The sequence below is a fragment of the Rhopilema esculentum genome, chromosome 18 (assembly GCF_057945365.1).
Source record: "Rhopilema esculentum isolate cy_ngs chromosome 18, ASM5794536v1, whole genome shotgun sequence".
In the NCBI taxonomy this organism is placed as follows: domain Eukaryota; kingdom Metazoa; phylum Cnidaria; class Scyphozoa; order Rhizostomeae; family Rhizostomatidae; genus Rhopilema; species Rhopilema esculentum.
Window position 1 is genome coordinate 5,069,751 of NC_142832.1, and position 23,058 is coordinate 5,092,808.

At 34.8% G+C, this 23,058-nt stretch overlaps 3 protein-coding genes across 6 annotated transcripts; all 3 read left to right on the forward strand.

The window, feature by feature from the left end:
- The first annotated feature begins 1,896 nt into the window (after positions 1–1,896).
- Positions 1,897–11,459, forward strand: LOC135696771 (DNA-binding protein SMUBP-2-like). 3 transcript variants are annotated; one of them, XM_065216277.2, is made up of 12 exons: positions 1,897–2,233; positions 2,879–3,068; positions 3,722–3,989; positions 4,321–4,392; positions 4,866–4,994; positions 5,579–5,847; positions 6,425–6,571; positions 7,018–7,321; positions 8,067–8,190; positions 8,935–9,588; positions 10,164–10,731; positions 11,325–11,459. In XM_065216277.2, the coding sequence occupies exons 1-11, from the start codon at positions 1,933–1,935 to the stop codon at positions 10,697–10,699; spliced, it is 2,994 nt and encodes a 997-aa protein (XP_065072349.2). In that variant the 5' UTR covers positions 1,897–1,932; the 3' UTR covers positions 10,700–10,731; positions 11,325–11,459. The 3 variants fall into 3 exon arrangements, with proteins under 3 accessions (XP_065072349.2, XP_065072350.2, XP_065072348.2); XM_065216278.2 differs by lacking the exon at positions 11,325–11,459 and adding an exon at positions 11,183–11,198; XM_065216276.2 differs by lacking the exon at positions 11,325–11,459 and having other exon boundaries at positions 10,164–11,299.
- On the forward strand, positions 11,406–18,247 carry LOC135696775 (arginine-hydroxylase NDUFAF5, mitochondrial-like). Its single transcript, XM_065216284.2, has 11 exons — positions 11,406–11,720; positions 12,289–12,329; positions 12,908–12,971; positions 13,319–13,366; positions 13,929–14,032; positions 14,291–14,441; positions 15,093–15,179; positions 15,850–15,910; positions 16,169–16,252; positions 16,615–16,697; positions 17,618–18,247. Exons 1-11 carry the CDS (start codon positions 11,406–11,408, stop codon positions 17,702–17,704), a joined length of 1,125 nt encoding a protein of 374 aa, XP_065072356.1. The 3' UTR covers positions 17,705–18,247.
- Positions 18,248–18,385: 138 nt separating this feature from the next.
- LOC135696774 (transcriptional adapter 3-B) lies at positions 18,386–22,763 on the forward strand. 2 transcript variants are annotated; one of them, XM_065216282.2, is made up of 3 exons: positions 18,386–19,248; positions 20,402–21,412; positions 22,391–22,763. In XM_065216282.2, the coding sequence occupies exons 2-3, from the start codon at positions 20,417–20,419 to the stop codon at positions 22,670–22,672; spliced, it is 1,278 nt and encodes a 425-aa protein (XP_065072354.2). In that variant the 5' UTR covers positions 18,386–19,248; positions 20,402–20,416; the 3' UTR covers positions 22,673–22,763. The 2 variants fall into 2 exon arrangements, with proteins under 2 accessions (XP_065072354.2, XP_065072353.2); XM_065216281.2 differs by having other exon boundaries at positions 19,164–19,270.
- Positions 22,764–23,058: the final 295 nt, after the last annotated feature.

The window sequence follows — 23,058 nt, forward strand, 5'->3', positions numbered from 1 at the left end:
GAAAGGGGGTCTATGGGAAGCTGAGCAATGAGCTAACGAAAGATTAGGTAATCCCTCAAAAATTAATGGAATTCTCGATGGCCCATTATTTTCAGATCTCCCAACTCAACTTTTCACAAATACTTAAATGACGCCGTTGATTTTTTGACTGCGCCCTCTGCCTATTCAAGTATGATTTTTAATAGATTGTTTCTGAAAGTGGTAACCAAATCCCATGCCTAAATCAACAAATACCGAAAATCCTCGAAGGAACCTCCTTGACATTTTTAGATGGAGGTTATTCGAGGGGAGGGGCTTATACGAGATAGGGGCTTATAAAATTATAATATACATTAAGAGCATATTGTTAAAATATCTCGTTTATTTTGTAGGAGTTTCTTTATGAACATTTAATTAATTATTATCAAAAGTATGAATTTTTTTAGTAAATTAATAAAACATCAAAGGCACCCTCGCATGGCAAAAATCAACAAGTCGAGTGTGGGCAAATTGGAGAATTTACCGTAGCAGTGTGGGTTTGTTCGAGGGGGAGGGCTTATCGACAATTTGTAGTTCTAGGGTGGGGGCTTATTCAAGGAGGAAGCTTCATGCCTACAATCGAAAATACTTTTATCTTCTAATGTGTTTTTCTTGTTGATACAAATTATTAATGCGAGAAATCCAAAAAAAGTTCCATGTGGCACATCAAAATCTAATTCTTTTATTCGTGAAATAACAAAAATTTTTGAAGCAAACCTTGGACTTCAGGGACTATAGGAGGAACTGAAACAACCCAAATTCGTTTCTACTTTTAAACTAAAGGTAGATTTGTTAGTTCTTTCTTTAGGCAGTTGAACGCTTTTAGCGCCCAATCGAAAAGTGTGGTTTTGCTATGCTGATGTGAAACAGAAGCAGTTAGCAGCAGCACCATACTGAAGAAAAAAAGGGGGAACGGCACAGTTTGGAGCAGATCCTATAAAAAAGTTCTAAGTTAGGCATTCCTTCATATACATTTATGAGGAAGAAACAACAACCTCTCTGTAGTGTCCCCACCTAAAGTCGTGTTTGCTTTTTATATATGACATGTTGTATATGACATATAGGCAAAACGATTAATGGAACGCTATAGCTGATTTCAGCGAATCTGGTTATATATTAGTCAGTTTAGATTGTGAGGCAAACGAAAAGAAAAAAGTAATTATGAAAATTCCGAAATTAAATCATGTACATTTGCACTCGCAACTTGAGAATTTTTCAACCAGTGTTAACGCAATTTAATATGGAGAGAGTAAAATAATTTGGTATTTATAGGCAAAAAATCACGAAGGTTACAACATGGATACAAAAATATATCACCGCTAGCATTTCGCACACATTTCTGATTAAACTGCTTCATTGTTTACTTCAGAACTGGCCAACACGTGAAAACCGCACACTGAAAACCGTTCACCGCCAGTTATTACTATCATTACCGAAACACCGCCCAATTTGAGGAAGATTACCGAATTACCGACCGAGGAAAAGGCAAATACCGCAGTAAGGACACAAAAATACTGGGGGGCTGTCACACCCCCTACACCCTCGGTAAATCCGTCCCTGTTTGGGAAAATCAAAAGTCAAAATCAAATGATCGCCTGCTCTTCCATTCTAGCTTTAGAACAGTGTTGCTGGCTAACATTTTTCTGATGTCGGGAAACAAAAATATAAAGTTTATCAGAAACTTTCATCCTGATATTATTAAGATCATTTTCCGCAAAAGAAGAATTGACATGCGCTGTAGAAAATCTGACTGGAGCACTTGCCCCCTTTGCTCCCGTCTGGATCCCCCCCTAGCCTGTGCTCCAGTTAAGGGTCTGGAGCACAGGCTATCCCCGCCTGGAAACAACCTCTTGAATGTCAAGAAATTTTCAATTCAATTCATCAAAGTTGACGTAATAAAACTTCCGCAAAAACATGGCTGACGTAAAATTTGCAACGATTGAAACATTTGCCAAAAAACAATTAAAGCTACTCGATTTAGAAAGAAATGCTGAAATTGAAGAATCAGTAACTTTGAGAAGGTCAGGTGACATAAAGGAGCTCGAAAAAAGAGGAATCTGTGTGTCAAAATTAAGCATAGTTAACGAATGTACCGGCCTGTACGGAAAACACCTAGTAACTTTCGTTCGAAGTGTGGCTGGAAACACCAAGTCTAGCAAGGAGAAAGCTGAAAGTTTTCAGAAAGACCAATTAAGTTCTCATTGCTTTTCAAATGGTAAGGCAAATAGCTAGCTTGTTTCATCTTCTTGTACCATGTTTTACAGATTCAGTGCCGTTCGGTTCAGTAAAGATAATTTTATTCACAAGATTTTTTTATGAAGGCATTCTGAAATGTCTTTTGAAAATAGAGCTGTATCTCCCAGATGATTAAGAGGCTGTGACACCCCTAACTTTTCGTGAGCTGGGCAATTGTTTAGGCTTTGCTATGGCTCCTTAGGCTTTCACCTACAAACATCATCTTATTACATTTTGGCTATTCATATGGCAGGTATTTGCGCATGAAACACACATAGAAGGCCCTGGAATAATAGCCTAATAACTAGCCCATTAAGATTTGTTGTGCAATTTATAAAGTTGTGGTATGCAGCACTACACTGATCTTGCATGTGTGTTTGTCATACTTTTCATACTGAGGCAACAAAATGGTTAGTCGATTGGTAGAGTCTCCAAATAGTAGGTAAACATGAACAAAACTGTTATCTCTTTAAATTTTATATTTCATGATCCTCCAGCCACCAGACTTAATGGTCAAGATGTGCTTCTGGTTGCACACCTCTTGATAAATTGACATCAAAATTTGATTTATTTGACATAAAAAAATCTTTTGTTTTTCAGTCTAAGCTAATTTTGTTTCCTTTAGGTGATATTGTTGGCCTTCAGACATCAAGTTCACCTCTGAATGATGATAATATTGGGTCAGGTATTGTAACAAAAGCAGCAGAAAACAAAATCACAGTTGCATTTGAAGATGCACTTGGAGTCACAAACTATTATGAAACTTTCAAGCTCATTAAACTCTGCAATGATGTCACTTATCAAAGACTTAAGAAGTTAGTCTTTAATGAAGCCTTACATCTGTCTTTATTATATCTGGCATTTGTATAATAAGTGATTTTTAGGTGGAGATTTAAAGGTCATTCCTGCAACAATGTTGCCGAGAATGAACATGGCCATACTTAAAGACCTCTGGGACCATGTTGTGAAAATGTCAATATTTGTTCCCATCCCATTTACATTGGTCAACAAATATGGAAAACAATTCCAGTTGACTTGTGTAAATTGACCTCAAGACTTGCTAATTTAAAATTTAAAACTTTATTGCCAACATAGTGTTAATCATTTCTAGATATCATATGGTTCTAAATATCTTAATAAAATCCTTCTAATTAATCAGGTATTTAGCTTGGCTAACATCTTTGCTATGAAAGAGGCTACTCAAAGCACCAGCTTGTGTAGCAATAGCTATTGGAAAAATATTTTCCCACTTGATAACAATCAATCAGATTTAATTTGTTCACTTGAATGTTACAATGTTCTGATACAAGGATCATAGCCCTAGTTTTAACACAGTAACTTCAGTTGTGTTTTGTTATGGTCTTTATGGTAGCCTATAAATGGATGGCTAGAAGATTAGTTTTAAAAGGTAACCCATAAAATGAAAGTTGTAAATATGCTAATATGGACAAATTCTTTGTTTCTACAGAGCTCTTGGAAATCTTCAAGATACGAAGAAGTCATCCCATTTGAAGGATGCTTTGTTCCACCTAGTGCCACTTGGAAACCCTTTATCTTTAGTCAAAGATGACACTTTCCATCTATTTGATACAACCTTGAACAGTTGCCAGGCTGATGCAGTTAAATTTGCTTTGAATCAGAAGGAAGTTGCTGTCATCCATGGTCCCCCGGGAACTGGTAAAACAACAACTGTTATAGAAATCATCAAGCAAGCAACCTTAAAATTTAACTTAAAGGTTTGTCTTAACAAATTATAGCTTGCTGTTGTTGCCTAGTTTTCATCTTCTTTCATACTTTCTTCTTTATTACTTTTAAATTTCTTTATTTATAAGAATCAATTAATTGCTATTTGATCCTGTCATTTCCTTTGTAAATCTTCATTAACCATGACTTAATGAGGACAGGTGTATTAAGAATCTGTCATGCAAGCTGAAGCAAATTGTGTATATAATGTTTTGATATGTATTTTATACATGATATGTAGATTTTTGCCAACAAAGTAAATGCTTTGCTTAAGACAACCTGGGAGAGGACCTGGAAAAAATTGAAAACCTTCTTTGATTTCAGGTTCTTGCTTGTGCACCTTCAAATGTGGCTGTTGACAATCTTGTTGCAAAATTAGCAGATTCAAAAATTAAAGTAAGAGAATCTATAATATCTATTATTCCTAGATTGAATCTATAATTCACTCCATTTATTATTGCATTGATTACAATCTGAAATAGTCAGTTAAAATTTTCTTTTTTTTGTCTGCCTGTATTCGTAAATTACTTTTTATCTGTCACCAAGTGTCAGATGCTGTATTGGCAGTGCTATACATGCTGTCGGTGTATAGAACAGGAGGGTTCTTTGCTACTACTGTGATATTAATGCTTAATGCTATAATCAAGCTATGTGTTTGTTTAACTTCTAGATAAAATTCTAAGGTTTGGAAATTAAAGCAAGTCATCAGTACCTATGAGATAAAACTTAACTTAGTCAAATAAAACTTAATTTCTCAGATTTTTATTGCCAAAATTATATTTTACTGTCTTCCCAAAATTTCAGTTTTCTTATGTATCAAACACTTTTCTACATATTTCCCTCTTACAGTTTTTTTTACACTTCTACAGATCATTAGGCTGGGTCATCCAGCTCGTGTTTACCCTAATTTACAAAAATTTTCCTTGGATGCTGTTTTAATGAGATCAGATTCTGCAGAGATAATTCGAAATGTCAGAAATGATATTCAAAAGGCACAGGTTAATGGCATTATTTTTACTTTCTTTTTCAATTTTCTCTTTTTAGCCATATTTAACTTCTTTTGAGAGTCATTTTTTATCAAATTTAGTAAGCAAGGACCCAGCAAGAGATGATGTTGCGTGACAATTGTGTCTTGATGGTGTTACACATTAAATGAGGGGCATATACACATAAAATGAGGAGACCCTGCAAATGTGTCGCTAGTTAATTATGAAACGATATGTTTAATGACATTGATGGGCTTCTTGATAATTTATCTTTTTTATTCTTGGGTCTTGACATGTTGCCATGATTGTTTACTTAATTCCATATGCTATAGTTCCTTGATTCTTTTGAGAATACGCATGCAGTTTGTAGGCAGCAATGGACTAAATAGTATGGATGTATTTATCACCATTCATATACCATTGATGTTTAAAAAATTGGAGTAATAGATAATATACTGAGCATGTAGAAATTTTTGGTATTTGCGGACAAACGTAAAGTTTAGGGCAGAACCTTCCCGCACTCCCATTGTCTACACCTCTGTTTACAGAATTTACAATAGAACAAACTTGACTACAACATTAATATCTTTTTTAAGGGAAAATTAAAGGAGAGTAAAAATGGAGATGAAAAAAGGAAACTGAGAGCTGAACTGAAATATTTAAAAAAAGAACTTTTTGAAAGGGAAGACAAAGCAATCAAGTCTGTTCTTTCGTCTGCTGATGTCATTCTTTCAACCACAACAAGTTCGTATGAACAAGGTCCATTACGTCATCTGAATGAAGATCACTTTGATTTGATAATAATCGACGAAGCTGCCCAAGCATTGGAGGCGAGTTGCTGGATACCTTTGAGCTTTGGAAGCAGGTAAAACCACAAAACACTTGTCATGAAATAGAGCTGTGATGATAAATTGATTAAGTGTTGCATTATGAAATGTAACGACCAGGGGTCTGTTGTCTCTTCAGCAAGAAAGTTACTTTTTCTAGTTTGCAGGGCATTTCATTGGTATGAAGTTGTGTGTTGTTTGAGTCTAAAGGCTGTCCTTGACAGCCAACTCTTCAACTCTTCTCAATGTGGTAAGATTTCCATTGGATTCCTGGCCAATCTTCCTCTATTAATCAAAGGTGCCCAGTTTGCCCTGCACCCTCCGTTCCCAGCTGTTTGTCTCTTGGGGTCCACATTTTGTCGCCAGGATTTCTCTGCTTTGGAATAACCTTCTCCACTATACCTTTAATTGGAGGTATGTTGAGAGGCTTTGCCTTTCTCTTCTCTTCTATAGTATCCTTTCACTTCTCGCGGCTTAAGGCAATAAATAGCTACTCCCACCCCAAGAACTTCAGCTAAAGTTCAGTACAAGTTTCTTTAATTTTCCTATATCAGTTTTTACTATATATGTGCTAACGGTCCATGTGTTTTTCTTAACAAAATATCTTTTGCTCAGGTGTATTCTCGCTGGTGATCATAACCAACTTCCTCCAACCATTATCAGCCAGGAGGCATCGAAAAAGGGCTTGGAGGTCACTTTAATGGAACGTATAGTGAAGGAGTTTGGACCGGGGGTGGTTAGAATGCTCACTACTCAATACAGGTAACAAAAATATTTTCTTGTCGTTCGTATGTAGTCTTACGCCTTTTAATTGGTTGCCATTTGGTAGTAGAAATATTATTACCCTGGAAAATTAATCAGTGATCAAATAAGGTTGTGGCAAGGGTGTAGTTCTAGAGGTCAGTTGGCCCCCCTTTTAAGGCCGAGAGGTTGCCAATTTCTACTTTTTGTATCGTTTTTTGTCCTTTCTTCTTTTTATTTGGAAATATTTTCACTTGTTATTCAGAAATGTTCTGGCTTTTGGTCGAAGGGACCTATTCTATAAACGTTGTATTTTTATTGAAACATGCTTACAATGTAGCAAGGGACCAAGTCTTGTTGAATTGGTGCTTTATAAAACCATCATTTATTTACAAACCATTTTCAACTTAACGTTCGTTTCAACCATAGCTTATTGTAATCAATGCATTTTTATCTCTTCACGCTAGAATGAACAACTACATTATGTCATGGCCCTCAAAGCAGTTGTATGACAATAAACTAACAGCCGATGATTCTGTTGCGAGTCATTTACTATGCGAACTACCTGGTGTAATTTCGGATGAAAACACTTCTGTTCCATTGGTGTTTTTTGATACAGCTGGATGCTGTATGTACGAAATGAAAAAAGAGACAGAAGAATCCAAGGGAAATGAAAGTGAGGTTGATTTGGTTGACAATCACGTGACAGCTCTTATAAACGCAAAGGTTAAACCAGATGTCATCGGCGTGATTACACCGTACAATTTGCAAGTAAGCCATCCAGTTTTACCTGGTAGAATCCAAGTTCTGAATTTGCATTTTTTAAGCTTTTCCTGCAGTTGTTTGCCTTTTTGAGTCTCCAAAAATTATTTGATTCACGTGTGTTTATTTGTAATGATATTATTGGATAAGATAAAATTTCATAATTTGCCTGGGTTTCACACTGACCACCACCACACGAAACTAGTGACATCTTTCTTCTTTACTGACTAGCATCTAAACTATATTGTATTATTTTCCAAACTAACCACTATAATCCAAATTTTAAAGTAAAATTATTTCCAAATTTCAGAAAAATGGATTACCATATAACTGTATTCTGAAAGAGCTTTTTTTCGCGACGCTTCTTAAGAGTAAACACAAAAATGACCGAAAGCGACTGAAGGTTATGAATGGCCTATTTATTGGGCTTCTTTTTTTGACCAGTAACCTCTTAACGTTCACATACTTTACCATATGCGTCCACCTTTTGGTTATCATCCAATGTTGTATTTTACTAGGAGAGCTAGAAGAAAACATACTTTTAGGTATGCAGAAATATGCTTGTTCGTATAATTTTTGGATTTCGCAAATGTTTTGTTTTGCTATTTTTATGCGAAATACAACTTTTCTCTGACTCTAATGATATTCGTGCTATTATCAAATTGAGTCTTCATTATTAATGCTGCCATGTTATGTGCCAAGGCAATAAGTGAGGTATTCTATCAGGGTCTATCTCGCCTTTTTTTTATTTCAGGTGGAACTGTTGCGTCGAAGATTGTCATTTCGGTATCCAAAACTCGAAATCAGATCAGTTGATGGCTTCCAGGGTCGCGAGAAGGAGGCAATAGTCATTTCCCTTGTTCGATCTAACGACGATGGTAAGCTACGATTTTTGTCGAAGTAAATGGGAGTCATTCGCCAGATTTCAACAGTTCTTTTCATGTCTCTTTTTATGTCATCCAACAACAGTGTATCCAAGTTTCAATGTTTTATTGTTGCTAGTATAGGTCAGACCATCAGAATTTGTATTAATGATTTCACGAATAAATTGTGGAGGGAAAGGGAGCTTAACTTAACAGCAGTGTAGATAACTATATTAAAACGTTAATGCGTGGTCTCGTCAATTTTCGAACTTGAATATTGCAATGTTCCAAGAGAAGGACCATAGAATTACAACTCTTGGTACTTACATAAGTTTACCTTTGGAGATTTAGTAAATTTTATAATATGCTTCAGAGTATTTTTGACTGTTCAGTTGCAATGATGACGACAACACTATTTATGGTTATTGTATTTTTCTCCTAAGGACGGTATATCGTGAACCAACAAATACTATTAAAAGTAGTAGTTGAAATTATTTATGATAAAAAGTCTTGTTTGTTTAATGACGTGATTTATGATCATTGCATTGAAAACTAGCTCCTAAACAATTTTAATGCTCTTCAATTTTTCTGTCTAGAGTTTTTTTCCTAAACCATCACAATAACAGTTTGATACGACATCTATCTGTTGACTTCTCTTTTAAACCATAATTTTTACTAGAATAATATGTTTATCCTCGTCTGTTCCGAGTACCGTTTTGATTATGTTTATGTTGTGCATGTATTGTCTTGCATTTTTAGGTGAGGTTGGGTTTCTGAAGGAGGACAGGCGTTTAAATGTGGCCATCACAAGAGCCAGGCGCCATTTAGCTGTGATTGGAGATTCGCAAACTATAAGCAACCATCCGTTTTTGAAATCATTCTACGAGTATGTTGCCGATAATGGTGAAGTCAGATCTGTGCAGACCTTCCTTAATAAAGAGGATGATCTAGGCAAAGACAAAGCTGACGATTTGTTGAAGGATTTTGAAAATCTTAGACATGGAAGAAATCATCTTGGAGCAGAAGCTATCACAAAGAATGTTAGTGTAAAAAATGAGTGTGTGTCCTCTAAAACCCTTTCAGTGGTAAATAAAAGTACAAATGTTAGCATTACTGAAAAAGTTGATAGGGAAAGCAATGCGAAAATTTCCCATGAACGAAGGGAAGATGAAGTGAAAGATATTGTGGAAGATGTTAAGTTCTCAAAGAAAGATATCGAAGAAAAGATTTCTCAATTCTTGGAATCAAAGGCGGAAGAAGTCCTTACTTTTGATTCTTCGTTGGATGGTAAAGGGAGATTTTGGGTTCATGAGCTGGCCGAGAAATTCGGTCTAGCTCATTGGAGCAGTGGGACAGGTGAAGACCGTTGCATATCGGTTAAGAGAAAGACAAAGAAGGCAGGAAAAGAAGAAGGTACATGTCTTATAACTGATCTATCTTTAGTTTTTGTAGTGTTTTGTACTACATAAACTACAATTTTCTATATCTCTCTCTTCTCCCCTTTTTTTGTCGTTTCAAAAGCTTTTACTTCCATTTCTAGAATTAAGTTTTTGTATATATTCAATGTTTTGTCTTTTTTATTTCCAAGCGCTATTTGATTGTCGAAATTCAACGGTTAAGCATATTTATTTAAAGTACTTATTTCATATAAATTAGCATAAAATTGCTTATATGGATAAACAAATATCCGAAATTGGTTTGTTCGACTGAATTTTGCTGGTTTTTGGTTTATAGTTGCTGTGCAAAAATGAAGTTTTAAAAGTTACTTTGCTTTTAACTGTGTTATCAAGATAAAAAAACTGAAATAATGTTTGCTGTTTTGCACGATTTTTCCGAACATTTAAACGACAGAATCAAAGTTCATAAAAAGCAAAATTATTTTTCTTGAAAATGAGAGTAAAGCACCGGTCCACAGTTTTGTCTTCTTTGATCAAAAGATTATTCAAGGTTGCTGATGAACAGCCTATTAATTTTTCATTAATTTTTAGCCAAAAGTTTAGAAGATGGGCCCAGCAATCATGACTGTTATCTCTGTGAAATTTGCGGCAAATTGGTACCTAGTAAGAACAAAGAATTGCATATTGTGAGGTGCGAGAAAAATATGGCAACCGAAGTTAAAATAAAGCCATCAGAGGGCAAAAGTAAAGCAAAAGAAACTGGAAAAAGTAAAAGAAAAGGTGCTGATAAAAGAAAGGAAGAGGAAGATGTAGATGATTTGATTGCCAAATTTACACAAGATGACTCAAAATGCTATTTTGATCAATGCAAAGCCAGTGTTTTGACATTAGGCCAAAAATGCAAGTTCTGTACAAGGACGTTCTGTTTGAAGCATGGTTTAGCAGAGGTGCATGGGTGTGGCCAGGCGGCCAAAATCGATGCAAGAAGGTCTTCGGATAAAGCAATGATGAAACAGAAAACTAAACCCTTGAATGACATTCAGCGTAACTATGCAAAGAAAAAATTGAGCAAAAAACTCGATGAATTTGAAAAACAACGATCTGGTAATAAAGAAAAGAAGAAATAGTGGTTAGATTGTTGTAAGCATTCTGAAGAAAAGTATGTTGCTTAAATGGAATTTCAGTTCCTGTTTGCTCAAATTATTTTAGTGTTAATGGAAACTCATTTAGTCCTACATTAGCTCGGTGTTTTGAAAATTTCGTCCATATTTTGCTCTTAATAGTAAATTTCATGAATATTTGGAACAAGTTGCTTGCATTTAATGTCAGGAATTGTTAATAGTGAACTGTGATATATCATGTTATATGGTAAACCTAATCAATTGCTCTTACTTCACACATTCTATTCGTCTATGTTCCCTAATCTTTAAACAGGATGTGATTTCACGTGTTGTTACTTTGAACAATAAAATGTTGCAGAATTTTCAAACTCAATCCAACTTTGTATCTAGAAATTCGGGGTTTGACCTTTTTGAATTCCATTTTTGGAAATCAACAAGCTTGATCTTCTCTTCCTCCCTTACAAATCGTTGCCTCCTTTTCCTTTTTAGGGCTTTGCTGTAGACTCGTTGGCCTTTCTCTAGCATCACGAACTAAAAACAGAATGTTTTTAATGTGTCGGTTGTATATCTATTTGCGAGAATTTATGCGTTATTTGGTGTTGATTTTATTTTTACATTATTGCCTGTGAAGGTCTGCAATGGAATTGTGTCGCTAAATTGGAACTGAACTGATTGATGCTGATGATAAAATGTCCTTTCTTTGGAGTAAGATATGCCCCAGTTTATCGCTGCTATCAGCCCCTTCCCCTCCCGCCATTTATTTATTGTGATGGAAAAGAGGCTGCATGGTGAAGTCAATATGGCGTCAAGAGCTGGCCTAACTTTTACGAAGGCTGCAACAAGCTTTTCTCAGCGTCTGCTAAGTGCTGGAAGACAATCATTTTGCCTTGATTGTATTGGCAAAAGACTTTTGAGTACTTCTTCAAAAGATGTAATGAACATATTTGATAGAAAAACGAAAAGGCATCAGAGGAATGTTGCTGCAAGACTGGAGAACCATCATGTTTACGACTATTTGAAAGACGAGGTATTGAGAATTACCCCTTTTGATCTTGACAGTGGATGACAGCAAAATGTGTTTGTAGGTTTACTTTGAAAGCATAGGCTTTTAAAAAAATGTATACACTTTATAGGCCCGATGCTTTTGACAAGACAAGGTTAATGCCAATGTTATGTAATTTTTCCAAATTTTACCGTTATATTCTAGCCTAGCCTTAGAGAGGTTTTCTACAAACCCCTTTTATCCATTTTTATCTATCTTGTACTGTACAAAACCCAATTCATGGCTATTACACGCAAATTGTTGCATCAGACAGAGCTGATGTTGAATTTTGCAAATTTTGATTTAACCAAGGGAATTTAGGGTACTTGCAATCTATCTATACTATAAATGACATCAACCAAATATATGGCTATTAGCACTGGTTTGCTAAGCTCATTTTAATCAGCGAAACGAAACAAAATGAAACAAAATTCTGCGTAATACTGCAAAATATGGAGAAATATGGTAAAATTACAACAAAGTATGCCAAAATTTTTAAACCATGTCATAAATATTGACTGTTAAATTCATGAAGTCTAAATTGCCTCCTTAGGTAGCACACAGATTGGTTGATAGACTCTATGATATCTCTAGGTATCCAATTATTTCTTATCTTAGCTTTCATTCCTTCAGATGAAGTCTTTTCCTTCAGATATAGCATTCAAGTAATTTGGATGAGGGGATTATAAAGCTGAAACATTGATGTTTTGCTTGGTGCAGCTATAGAAAATTGTCATATTTTTTTTACGATGCTGCATTCCATGTACTTTTTTATGTTTTCAATTTCTTTGCTTTGTTTGAACACAAGCAAGGTTGAAATAATGTAATAATTTGGTGTACTTAATGAGCAACTATTTTTGGAGACAAGCACTAGAGTCAGGGCTGTTGCAAGTTATTGTGCTCAAGGGGGTATTTCGGTCCCATTTGTCAACAAAATGGGTGAGCTATCCTTTATTTGGCAACAAGTCTCAAAAGTTACTGATAAAGCATCCTTCCATTGCATAAAACCATAAAACACATATCACATAATAGAAATTGCCCTGAACTTCATGTTTCTTATCACATAAATTCTAGTTTCAATGTCAGTGGATCAAACATGGCTTATGCACTTTTTTGTTGTTGTTGTAATTTTTATTTTTTGTGGATAAATTGATTGTTCAAGTTTATTTTAGGTTTTTTCCTGTAGCTCTTGATTTGGGATGTGGAAAGGGTCATTTATCAAAGCATCTGACTAAAGTAAGAAGTCCCTGTTTGCATTTAGTGTTTATTGGTTTCCAAAAAGAAAATATTATACATACAAAAGAAATAACTTTCTTTCTTGACTTGATATTCAGTTGTACCTTAGTTGTACCTTAGTTCTTGTAATTATTCTACATTACTACATATCATGCCATTGAACCCCAACAATTACTTGAATAAGTCATGATTTTAAAATGCCTTTTGTACTCTCCTGTTCAGACCTTTGATAAATAATTGAAGCTGCATTCATAATATTCAGTCTCTGTAATTTTTAAATGTTTTTTTAAGCTGGAAATTGAAGCTTTTTATATGAAAGGAATTGAATATGAAATTGCTTTTATCAGGAAGATGTTGGAATTCTACATCAGACTGACATGTCTCAAGGAATGTTGGTTAGTTTTTTGCTATGTTTTTTCATGATTTCTCTCAAGTCTATAGTGCTAATGATAATCAATTTTAGGTAAATCAACATTTTACTGAAAGCTTTTAATTCTTGTATTGCACATTTCAATTCTGGAATTACCCAAGGGTAACAGGCAGCTTTCAGGACAAGGACATTTAAAAAAATTCTGGTCCATGAAAGCTGTTTGCACATTTTGAATACTTTTTCCATCAAAGCAATAAAAATATTGATTAAGAAATGAATACATTGTCAACAAGCATGTGTTCAGAAACAGGGTACTCAAATGCCCCTTGCCCCGCCTATCAAAGAGAAAGAGGAAATCTTACTCCTTTCCTCATCTCTAGAGTTCCATTTATTGTAGATAATATGAGATATTATGCTGTGATAATGAATAAGATTCAGTAACCACTAGACATATAATATCCTGTGTTTCGGTAATATGCAGTATTCCTTTGTCCCATGGGACTTCATGGGCTGCTACCTAACTATCTTGGTAGAATGCAGACATGATTTTAAGAAGGATGTGATATGATTTGAATTTGATTGTACAGGACAGATGTACAGACCAGGAAGTCTCTGTTGTATCAATTTTGGCAGATGAAGAAGATTTACCATTTGAAAAAGATTTTTTTGATATTGTTTTAAGTAGTCTAAGGTTTGTAAGATAAATATAATACTTTGAAATGTTACACTAGAACAGCAAAATAATGTGTTGCTCTAATGAGTTGGTATTCAGCAAATATCATAGAATCATATGCAAGGAGATTGAAACTCCCCCCTTTTACTTTTGTGAATGAAATGATTGTATCCATATTTGATATAAAAGATCTACAATTTAGATTTCGTTTATGTAAACTTGATTTTTTTATCATTTTTACTTTTTCTCATATTCTGTTTCATTGTACATTCTTAGCCTTCATTGGGTAAATGACTTGCCTGGGGTGTTAAAAAAGGTTTTATCCTGTTTAAAAGAAGATGGTGTTTTCCTGGGAGCAATGTTTGGTGGTGAAACACTTTTTGAATTACGCACTGCTTTGCAGTTGGCTGAAATTGAACAGGAGGGTGTAAGTAAATCATATCATTTTGGGTACAAATTACTCCAAATCCAGGACATATGAAACCTGTTGTTTCCTAAGGCCCTGTCTAGACAAAGAGCCTAACTATCATATAATATCTTTTGTATGTGTTCAAATTTTTTTAAACTGTTAAATTGGGGAAAATGGTCAAAATGTTGGCCCTACAAATCATTTGGAAAGCCAAGGCTTAAATGAAAAAGGACTAAGCGGCTAATAGCAGTGTGAAGCAGAACTGTCTCTACCTCTCATGTTGTTACCCCTTTGTAATGTGATAATAATCGACACTAGTCTCCATATATTTGTCCCTCTACAACAGACATTGCGAATTAGTCATTTAATGGTCTGGAGGCCATATTGATGATACCATGAAGCCTGTGTTTCTATTACAGTAATAGCGGCAACTTTTGGCTTGTCTGACTTGAGAGAACGTTTAATTATCAGCATCAATCAGTTTAAATTAACGATCCAATTATTTTGCTGACATTAACATTCATGTATAAAGTAGAATTAACACTGTACACCACATAAATTGTCAGGATGTGACTTTTTAATTAAGCATTAAGGAGTATTGTGATCACAGATTTCGTCATTTCTATTGTCTCATTAATTATAAAACTGTCTCTTCGTCTTTCATGCCAGGGATTTGCACCACATATATCACCATTTGCACAGATGAGAGACTGTGGTAATCTCTTGACACGAGCTGGATTCAACTTAACAACTGTGGTAAGCATGTACGCAAGTAGTAATGAATATATGTTTGGAAGGAAGAAATTCGCTGCTCAAGCTTGCTGTTCGTTAGCACTATTGTTGATTAAAGTTCCCCCTGTTAGCCTTAAGTTTTGTGAGTTTCTTGATGTTCACTGGCTATTGTTACTCACTGTGACGTTATACGTAATGATAACGCCTTTCTTGACTAGCCTTATGTTTTGTACCATTAGAAAGAGGCTTATAATTTAGGAGTTGATTTCACGTTTCACTAGATAAAGCCAATATTATTATTTTCTGTTGACTATGAATTAACCACTATCACAGAAATCCAGGCAATATATGCATCAAGTGGTAATTGGCTGAGAGCCTGTACATTGATTGTCTTAAAGTCTTTCTCGTGGATGAACTCAATGAATACTATAAAATACAGATTTTTACAGAATGCTAGAATTAGAATGTTACATAGTCGAAGTATTAGTGAAAAATCATCGTTTGCCTTTGAACGGTTGATATTTTTCAAAAAACTATGATAATCCATCAATAATGACAATTATATTTCTCAATTACAATGCTATCCTCAAAATAAAGCCAGGTTTTTGGTGATTTAAAAACTTTTTGAATGTCCAGAAGTAGGCAGAAAATTCAGACTTTGATAATTTTTGCTTTTTCGTTGTATTTTATTTAGGATTTTGATGAAATAACAGTTGATTACCCTACCATAAATCACTTGATGCAGGATTTAAAAGGTGAGTCTCTGTTTTGATCATAAGTATTAATCTTATTTAGCTCTTTGGTGGTGTATAGTTTGAAGGTAATGATGTGAACAGTCTTTGAAAATAAGTGTTTCTTTAAGTTTTTGTAATATATATCTACAGAGTTTGAAACCTGCAATAAAAGTCATAAAATTCCTTGTTTTTAATGAAGTACATCAATAAAACATTACAATACAATATGTTCTGTTTCCTTTGACTTGAAAACTTTTAAAGAATTTGTTACGCCTTTAGGAATGGGAGAAAGCAATGCTTCTTGGAATAGAAAAAGTTATCTACGAAGAAAAACTATTGAAGCAGCATCTAGGATTTACAAAGGTACATTTGCATGCCGTTTAGAGCTGTTATAGATACTTAAGTGCCTTAAGAAGGAAATGATCTACACAATAGTTTTTAATATTTGTATTCTCGATCAATATTTAAAAAGACTTTGCTATTCATCTATATGTTATTTACAGAATTGCCTATTTTCTAGACAAAATAATTTTGAATTCGCTTCCTAATATTTCCTTACGCCAACTTGAAGATATTGATTTAAACTTCCTGATACAGCTTTCGACATTCCATCTTTGCATTGTTTCCATTGCCCAATTTATCGAATGCAGATGAAAGCATCCAACTTTTTTATAAACATGTCATCTTAACTCCTTACAGTACACCGTTTGTTAATCTTTACACAGAGTACTACGGCAATGCTGATGGCAGTATCCCGGCAACATACCAGATTCTGTATATGATTGGATGGAAACCTTCTACTACCCAGGTATGTATAGGCTCTTTTATTAACAACCTCTAGTTTCCCGAACATATTGCATCCAGAGAGTGTCAAAAAATGCATATAAGCCAACCAGAGCTAATTACCGGTTTAGCCTCCAAGAACCACCAAATTTCAAAACAGGGGCGGACACTTGGTCAAATATTGGGGGGGGCAAGCCTATTGTTTTAATAAAATGATGTCACATTTCCCATTCTTTTAAAACAAAAGACCATTGTCCTCTAAAGTATTGGGGGGCGGTCGCCCCCCCCCCCTCGCCCCCCCCAAGTGTCTGCCACTGTTTCAAAATTATGTTGACTGAGATATAGCATACTCTGGCTCGACTCAAATTTCCAGTTTTGATGATTACCTGATATTTAATCTTAGGGTGTCTGACAAAATTTACTAAACTACAATTGACACAGCTTATAGTTACTCCGCTTAAAGTCACACTGCAGCTTACAGGCACATGAAATTAAGACCAAGATACACAGAACTGTTCAATTGGCCTAAAATGCCTCGTTTGTTGTGACTATAATCGGAGTCTGCTGTGTACTTTGTTTGTCCTTGCTATTTAGAGCTTAGCATTCCACTTCCTAAGATTGCCAAAATACTTCAGATGCTACGACAGTTTTTCAAAATTTCAGCAGGAATAGTTTCTCCATACTTGTAAGTTTTGGTTACAATTCGGTCGATTTGTGGAAAGAACTTTTAATAAGTGTATTATCACGTAAAATGCAACTTTGTTTGCAATATTTCGAAAAATCCGCTCTTTCTTTTCCATTAAAAGTCGAAAATAAATAGCTTGCATTTTGGTATGAAATTAGATTCAGTTTCTTAACTCAACTAGTATTTCTTTCAAACTAATAGAACATTGATGTTGTCTTTTCTTTCTGAACACTTATGTTTTTCTTGAATAATCTTTTTAGGCCAAGCCATTAGAAAGGGGATCTGCCAATGTCAGTTTGAAAGATCTCGGCAGTATGATAAAAGATCTTCCAAAGAAGCCATCTTAGTTCAGAATCTTCTAAAAATATTTAAGTGACAGCCTGCAATCTTCGAAAGTGTGCATGGTGCCTGAGAGTGTTATAAACTCGAAGATATAAAACTTTTACCGGTTACACCTGTGTCAAGATTTTACAGAAACTCTGCAATTTCATGAACTAATTTATCATTACGAAAAGTTTTTATTAAGAATCCAGATGAGAATCCGTTTTATAATAAGAATAATTTTTGAGTAAGAAAACTAACAATTGGAACATTCTTGTGGCACCAGAAGAAAAGTTGGTTCATGTTTTCTGTGCTATTCATGAAGAACGTTATATATTTTGCGAATAGATACTGCCCACAAGTATTTCTATTTAGTTGCTGATGTTAATTATGCGTGAATAATTTACCTGATCACACTATTTATAATGATTTAGGACAAATGTCAATGATTTAGGAGCATTACTCCTTTCTATATTCATAAAATTAAGTGTCAGAAAACCATGGCCACTTCTTTGTCACAGTACATTTACTTGTTAGTTTTTCATTCTTGTAAATGGTATTTTAGACAATCCTTCACATTTTTCTTTTCAACCGCCAGATTGCAAGTCCGTGATGTTCATACAGGCAAACTTCGTATAGCTCTTCTTTGTTATTTCTTAAATGTTTTAGTTTGCAATTCTAAACATTTCTTAATCATCATGCTTCATATAATTTTGATGGAATGCAAGCTGCCTAATGCTTATTCTCAAAATTTTGTTTGGAGATGCAAGAATAAGTTAAGTTTTTTTAGCTTTAAATTGATCAGGTATGTTATTGACATAACACATGGTGTGTTACCTAAATGTGAATTTTGTCCTTAATCAAAGATAAATCTTTTAATTTTTTTATCTTCCGTTTAAGTATTCAAACAAATTTAGCACTAAGTCATTCAGAAATCGGTTTCCGGGAATTTCGGGACAGGCTGCAGCTTTTGTATCAGACCCAGTCATAAATGATCATTGTTCTAACTTTATTTTCAGTAAATTTAGAAATAATGATAAGCAAGGAACAATTCGGAGATATTTCATAAATCACGCTGACCGATCAATATTTATTAAAGTTGAGATAATTATGATGTTCTTGGCTATAAATCTTGCCCTACTTACTGCAAGCAACGAGTAGGACAGAGATCGGCCTGTAAGTTGGTGTAGTTTTTGAAAATGTAATAGCTTGCGCCATTTTCCAACTTTTACAAATTTTTCTCTTTGGAGGTACTTTTGATTTCTTATTTTGAATATTACCTGGGTATTAAAGCCAAAAAACTCCAGCATTTGTAAACCTGAAAGTGGTATCTGAGCAAATGGCTTATTCTATAAAATATAAGCCAAGAGATAGCCTTGAGTTTCCCTATATTAATATTTCTGATAAAATGAAAATTTGTAATTCAGTACATTCCTGAGAAACTAAAAGAACGTTTTTGGACCTAAGCCTCGACATCAGATTGACTGAATGTAAATGAGGTCGTAAAAATATGGAATCCAAACAAAGATGAACAGTGATTCTTTTTCGTGGTGATGAACATTGGGTTGTGGTAAGAGATTGTAGCAATAAAGGTGATCAGCTTGACTTCTGTTGAATGAAAATTAATGATAGGACTGATAAGTTTCATATTGCAACACTGTATTGCGATCGCAACTATACAAGCTTACCATATTATACTTTCTCAATTGGTTGCACCTGTTCTGTTTTTGACATCAACGACACCTAACTCGCTGTTATCTGTCTTTGAAAATCTAGGCATTTACCATTGCAGAACTAAGTTGCGACAAAATCTTGGTAGAATGGATACATCAGCAATTTAAGATTGGATTTTAATTAGCAATCATTAACCGCCTTTACCATACTGCTGTATTTCCTCTCGCCTATTAGAAGCGCCCGGCGGCTTTTTCGGTTCTTACAAGTTTGGGCGTTTATTTGAAGGACCAGGGCCGCCGCTAGGCGAGATGGGCCCCACAGCAAAAGACTTCACCGGCTAAAATTATCTAATGCCACGCCCTGTTTTTGTTCTTGTTAACGCCCTTGCTCTGAATTTTAATGCTAAGATGGGATGTTGAAATGTAACTAAAACCCCCATAGCCTCTCCTCCCCCCCCTCGCTGTCACGGTGATGGCCCACTTTTCTAGCCTGGGTTGAGGATTGCGAAATCGTGCACAGAATAATTTCATGTTGTCACTCACAAGTGCACAAAGAGCTTCTGGTGTACCCGAGATCTCATAAAATAGTGCAGCACTTTCCATCCAATCTGTGCCAGTAGTTTAATATAACTTATCAGTATGTTGGCATTTATGTCTTCATCTTCAACAAAATCATCGCTGATAGCAGGACTGTAGCTACTTTTGTTTTTGGGGGTCTCCTGCCCTGCCAAGATTTATTGAAAGTCATTTGTTTCTAAGGTTTTCTATATTCAATTCCTCAAGCTATAAATGGTTCAAATAGTATCTTCAGTTGCCTGAAAAAATTCTGCTCCAAGATCACTATCATTTGGAAAATCTAGATACTACAGTTGATAATGTTTTGCTAGATAATATAATCAACTGCAATATGTCACTTGTTGTTTTTAATGATTTACACTTGAAAGTTTGGTGAGCTAGCATATTAAGATTTATTCATACATCTTTGTATTGTTGCCATGACTGTTTTCTTTTCATTATTCTTCTTTAGAATTTTTCTTTGCTCTTTTTCAGTACTGCGAATTGAAAATGACAGACTTGCCACTTCAGTTTCATGATTTTAAGCACCTTGATCACACAAAGAGATGTCCAAAATATTCTGCTATTCTTTCAAGACCAGTAACTGCTACAGTACAGTCAAATGAACTTGATGATATATTCACTGACTTAGAAACACTACTTGGTGCTGCTAATATACGTCATAGACAACTTGAATCAGAGCTGAAAATTCTAGGGGAATGGGCTGATAAAAAGGACAGAAAACCTGGCTTTGAATTAGAACTTCTCACAAATGTTCCTACTGGGAAAAAGTCTGGAAAATCTAGCATTGATGAAAGGCCATCAAAGAAGCAAAGGATTGATGAAGCAAAGTCAGGGAAAGTGAAAGGAAAAATTTCAAATAAGGTTCCAAAAGCAGAACCTGACCCTGAAGTCTATGTTTCAAAGCCCAAACCCTCAGCTGATATGCCAAATAAGTTTTGGGCAGCTGTAGAACCTTACTGTGCTGATATAACATCTGATGACTTGAAAGTTCTTGAAGATATATGTAACTCAGTTTCAGAGGAAAGTGAGTTTTTTAAAGTTCCATCTCTTGGGAAGCATTATACCCAGGTTTGGGCCCAAGAAGATCTTAATGAAGAGCAATGGGAGGGTAGCAAGACAGAAAAAAGAAGAGGCACTTTAACATCAAATCAAGAAAACATTGATATTGAGAAAAAAGCAAAGCATGTAGACGCTAACAATTTGAACAATGATGATGAAACATGTCCTTTTGGGGCTTTGACTCAAAGATTGATATCTGCCCTTGTTGATGAGAATATCCTGGCACCTATCGATGAAAATGACATTTCTGATTCTTCTAAATCTAGTGGGAATGATGGAGGCACTGTTGCTATAGCTAATCCAATGAAAGTGTTTACAATACCACATGCTAAAGCTTTAGAAAATGCCATAAAAGATGAGTTGGTGAATCTTGGATTGATTGAATCACACAGTGATGAAGAAGATGTTGATTTTGATGATGAGGTATTTGCTTTTTTATTGCTCACTCAAAAGCTTTTCCTGACATTGCTGATAAACATATAGATTTAAATGATAACACAGCAATTTATACCTCTCTTCATGGTCACTGATCATAATATAGCTTTATTGAGTGTTGTTCATCCTACTTCTGCTTGTCTTAAAGTCCAGTACATATCAAATGGTTTACCATTTGTAATTAGAATTATAATTCAAATTTTAAAGGAAACTGCAAATACAAAATAAAACAAATGCAAATTTAAGATCCTGTTAAATTGTACCACACCAATTGATTATGAATATCCCCAAGTCTGACTGATTTTCAACAACCATTGAATTTTCCTACCTTCTTCAAGTCCAAGATCTTTGCTGAAGTCAAATCTGAGATTCATCAGACTTTTGTTCATATTTCATGTCCATGTGGCCAAAAAACTCCACTTTCTCTTATGATGGATTTTTTAAAAATCAAATCTTTGTAGTCAGAACATACCCTTATTTGCATACTATCATACTATCATACTATCAAGTCAACAAAACTGTTGTATAATAATGGTAACTGCCCTACCTAACCCTTAACAAATTTCTTATTACAGTCTTAACTTACTGCCACCAATTAGAGCAGTGGTTCAAAAAGACTTCAAAATAAGAATACGCCCAAATCATTGTAACCCTTTAAGTCCTAATAAGTAAGACTTTTTGGTGGAGCTGGCATAAAAATGTTTGGTTTAATTTTGCTTGCTATTGATTTTATTGATAATTTTGCCTTATCTATCGATCTTTATGTATAACAATGAACGAGTAAGCATTGAAAAAATCTGTGGATAAACGAATGAATGAACGAAGGAATGAACGAATTAATTCATTAATATTTTTTTATTTAGTGCCATTTTGTGTATTTAGTATTCTTTTGACAAAGTTTAAATCCGTTAAAACCTGTTATTTCTAAGCATTCTTAAGTTTCACTGCAAAAATGTCTCATTTTAGGTTTTGATTGAGTTACGGAGGCATCAAAATGAATTGAAGGCATTGATGCAGAAAAACAAGAGAGCAGCTATCTCCTTGTTAGATAAGGCAAAGAAGGAAATGCAAAAGCAAGAGTTGAAACAAAAAGCCAAAGTTATTGATGCTGAAGTTATGGACTCTTTCAGAAAAGTCATGGCTGCCAAGCAGAAGAAAAGGAGTTTGACCAAAAAAGAAAGAGACGTTGCTTGGAAAGCTTTAAGGGACCGTGAGTCGATCTTAAAACTTTTAGACACTCAAAAATGATCAGATTTATTATATTCATTTTATTGCAATCCTCATGTAAAAGAAAAAGCACTGTATCATTTAATTTTGGATAATCAAATATTATTAACAATTATTTGTCATTTCTAGGTGAGATTTCAGAAACAGCCTTTTTGTACCATAACCTGTTGCTCTTCTTGCAGTGGCGTTGCCAAAGAGGGGTATGGGGGTGCGGTGCCTCCCCAACAATTTGTCTGTCGGCACATTAAGGATTTTTTGCCGGGCAAAGGAAGCTATTTTTGTATTCACCCTGGAACCTTTTTCAACAATTGAAAGTTATTAACTATTCTGTCAATTGTAAGGTATTAACTATTAAGAGTATTTATCTTTTGACCACACACTTCAAAAGTGAGACACGCCCTTTTTTC

Excerpts from the sequence above, each read along its gene's own strand:
- LOC135696775 (XM_065216284.2), top strand. The coding sequence starts at position 11,406 with ATGCCCCAGTTTATCGCTGCTATCAGCCCCTTCCCCTCCCGCCATTTA. Across the intron at positions 12,330-12,907 it reads AGACTCTATGATATCTCTAG|GTTTTTTCCTGTAGCTCTTG; the intron begins GTATCCAATTAT and ends AGTTTATTTTAG. Across the intron at positions 14,442-15,092 it reads CTGAAATTGAACAGGAGGGT|GGATTTGCACCACATATATC; the intron begins GTAAGTAAATCA and ends CTTTCATGCCAG.
- LOC135696774 (XM_065216282.2), top strand. The coding sequence starts at position 20,417 with ATGACAGACTTGCCACTTCAGTTTCATGATTTTAAGCACCTTGATCAC. Across the intron at positions 21,413-22,390 it reads ATGTTGATTTTGATGATGAG|GTTTTGATTGAGTTACGGAG; the intron begins GTATTTGCTTTT and ends GTCTCATTTTAG.
- LOC135696771 (XM_065216277.2), top strand. The coding sequence starts at position 1,933 with ATGGCTGACGTAAAATTTGCAACGATTGAAACATTTGCCAAAAAACAA. Across the intron at positions 6,572-7,017 it reads ATGCTCACTACTCAATACAG|AATGAACAACTACATTATGT; the intron begins GTAACAAAAATA and ends TCTTCACGCTAG. Across the intron at positions 8,191-8,934 it reads TGTTCGATCTAACGACGATG|GTGAGGTTGGGTTTCTGAAG; the intron begins GTAAGCTACGAT and ends TTGCATTTTTAG.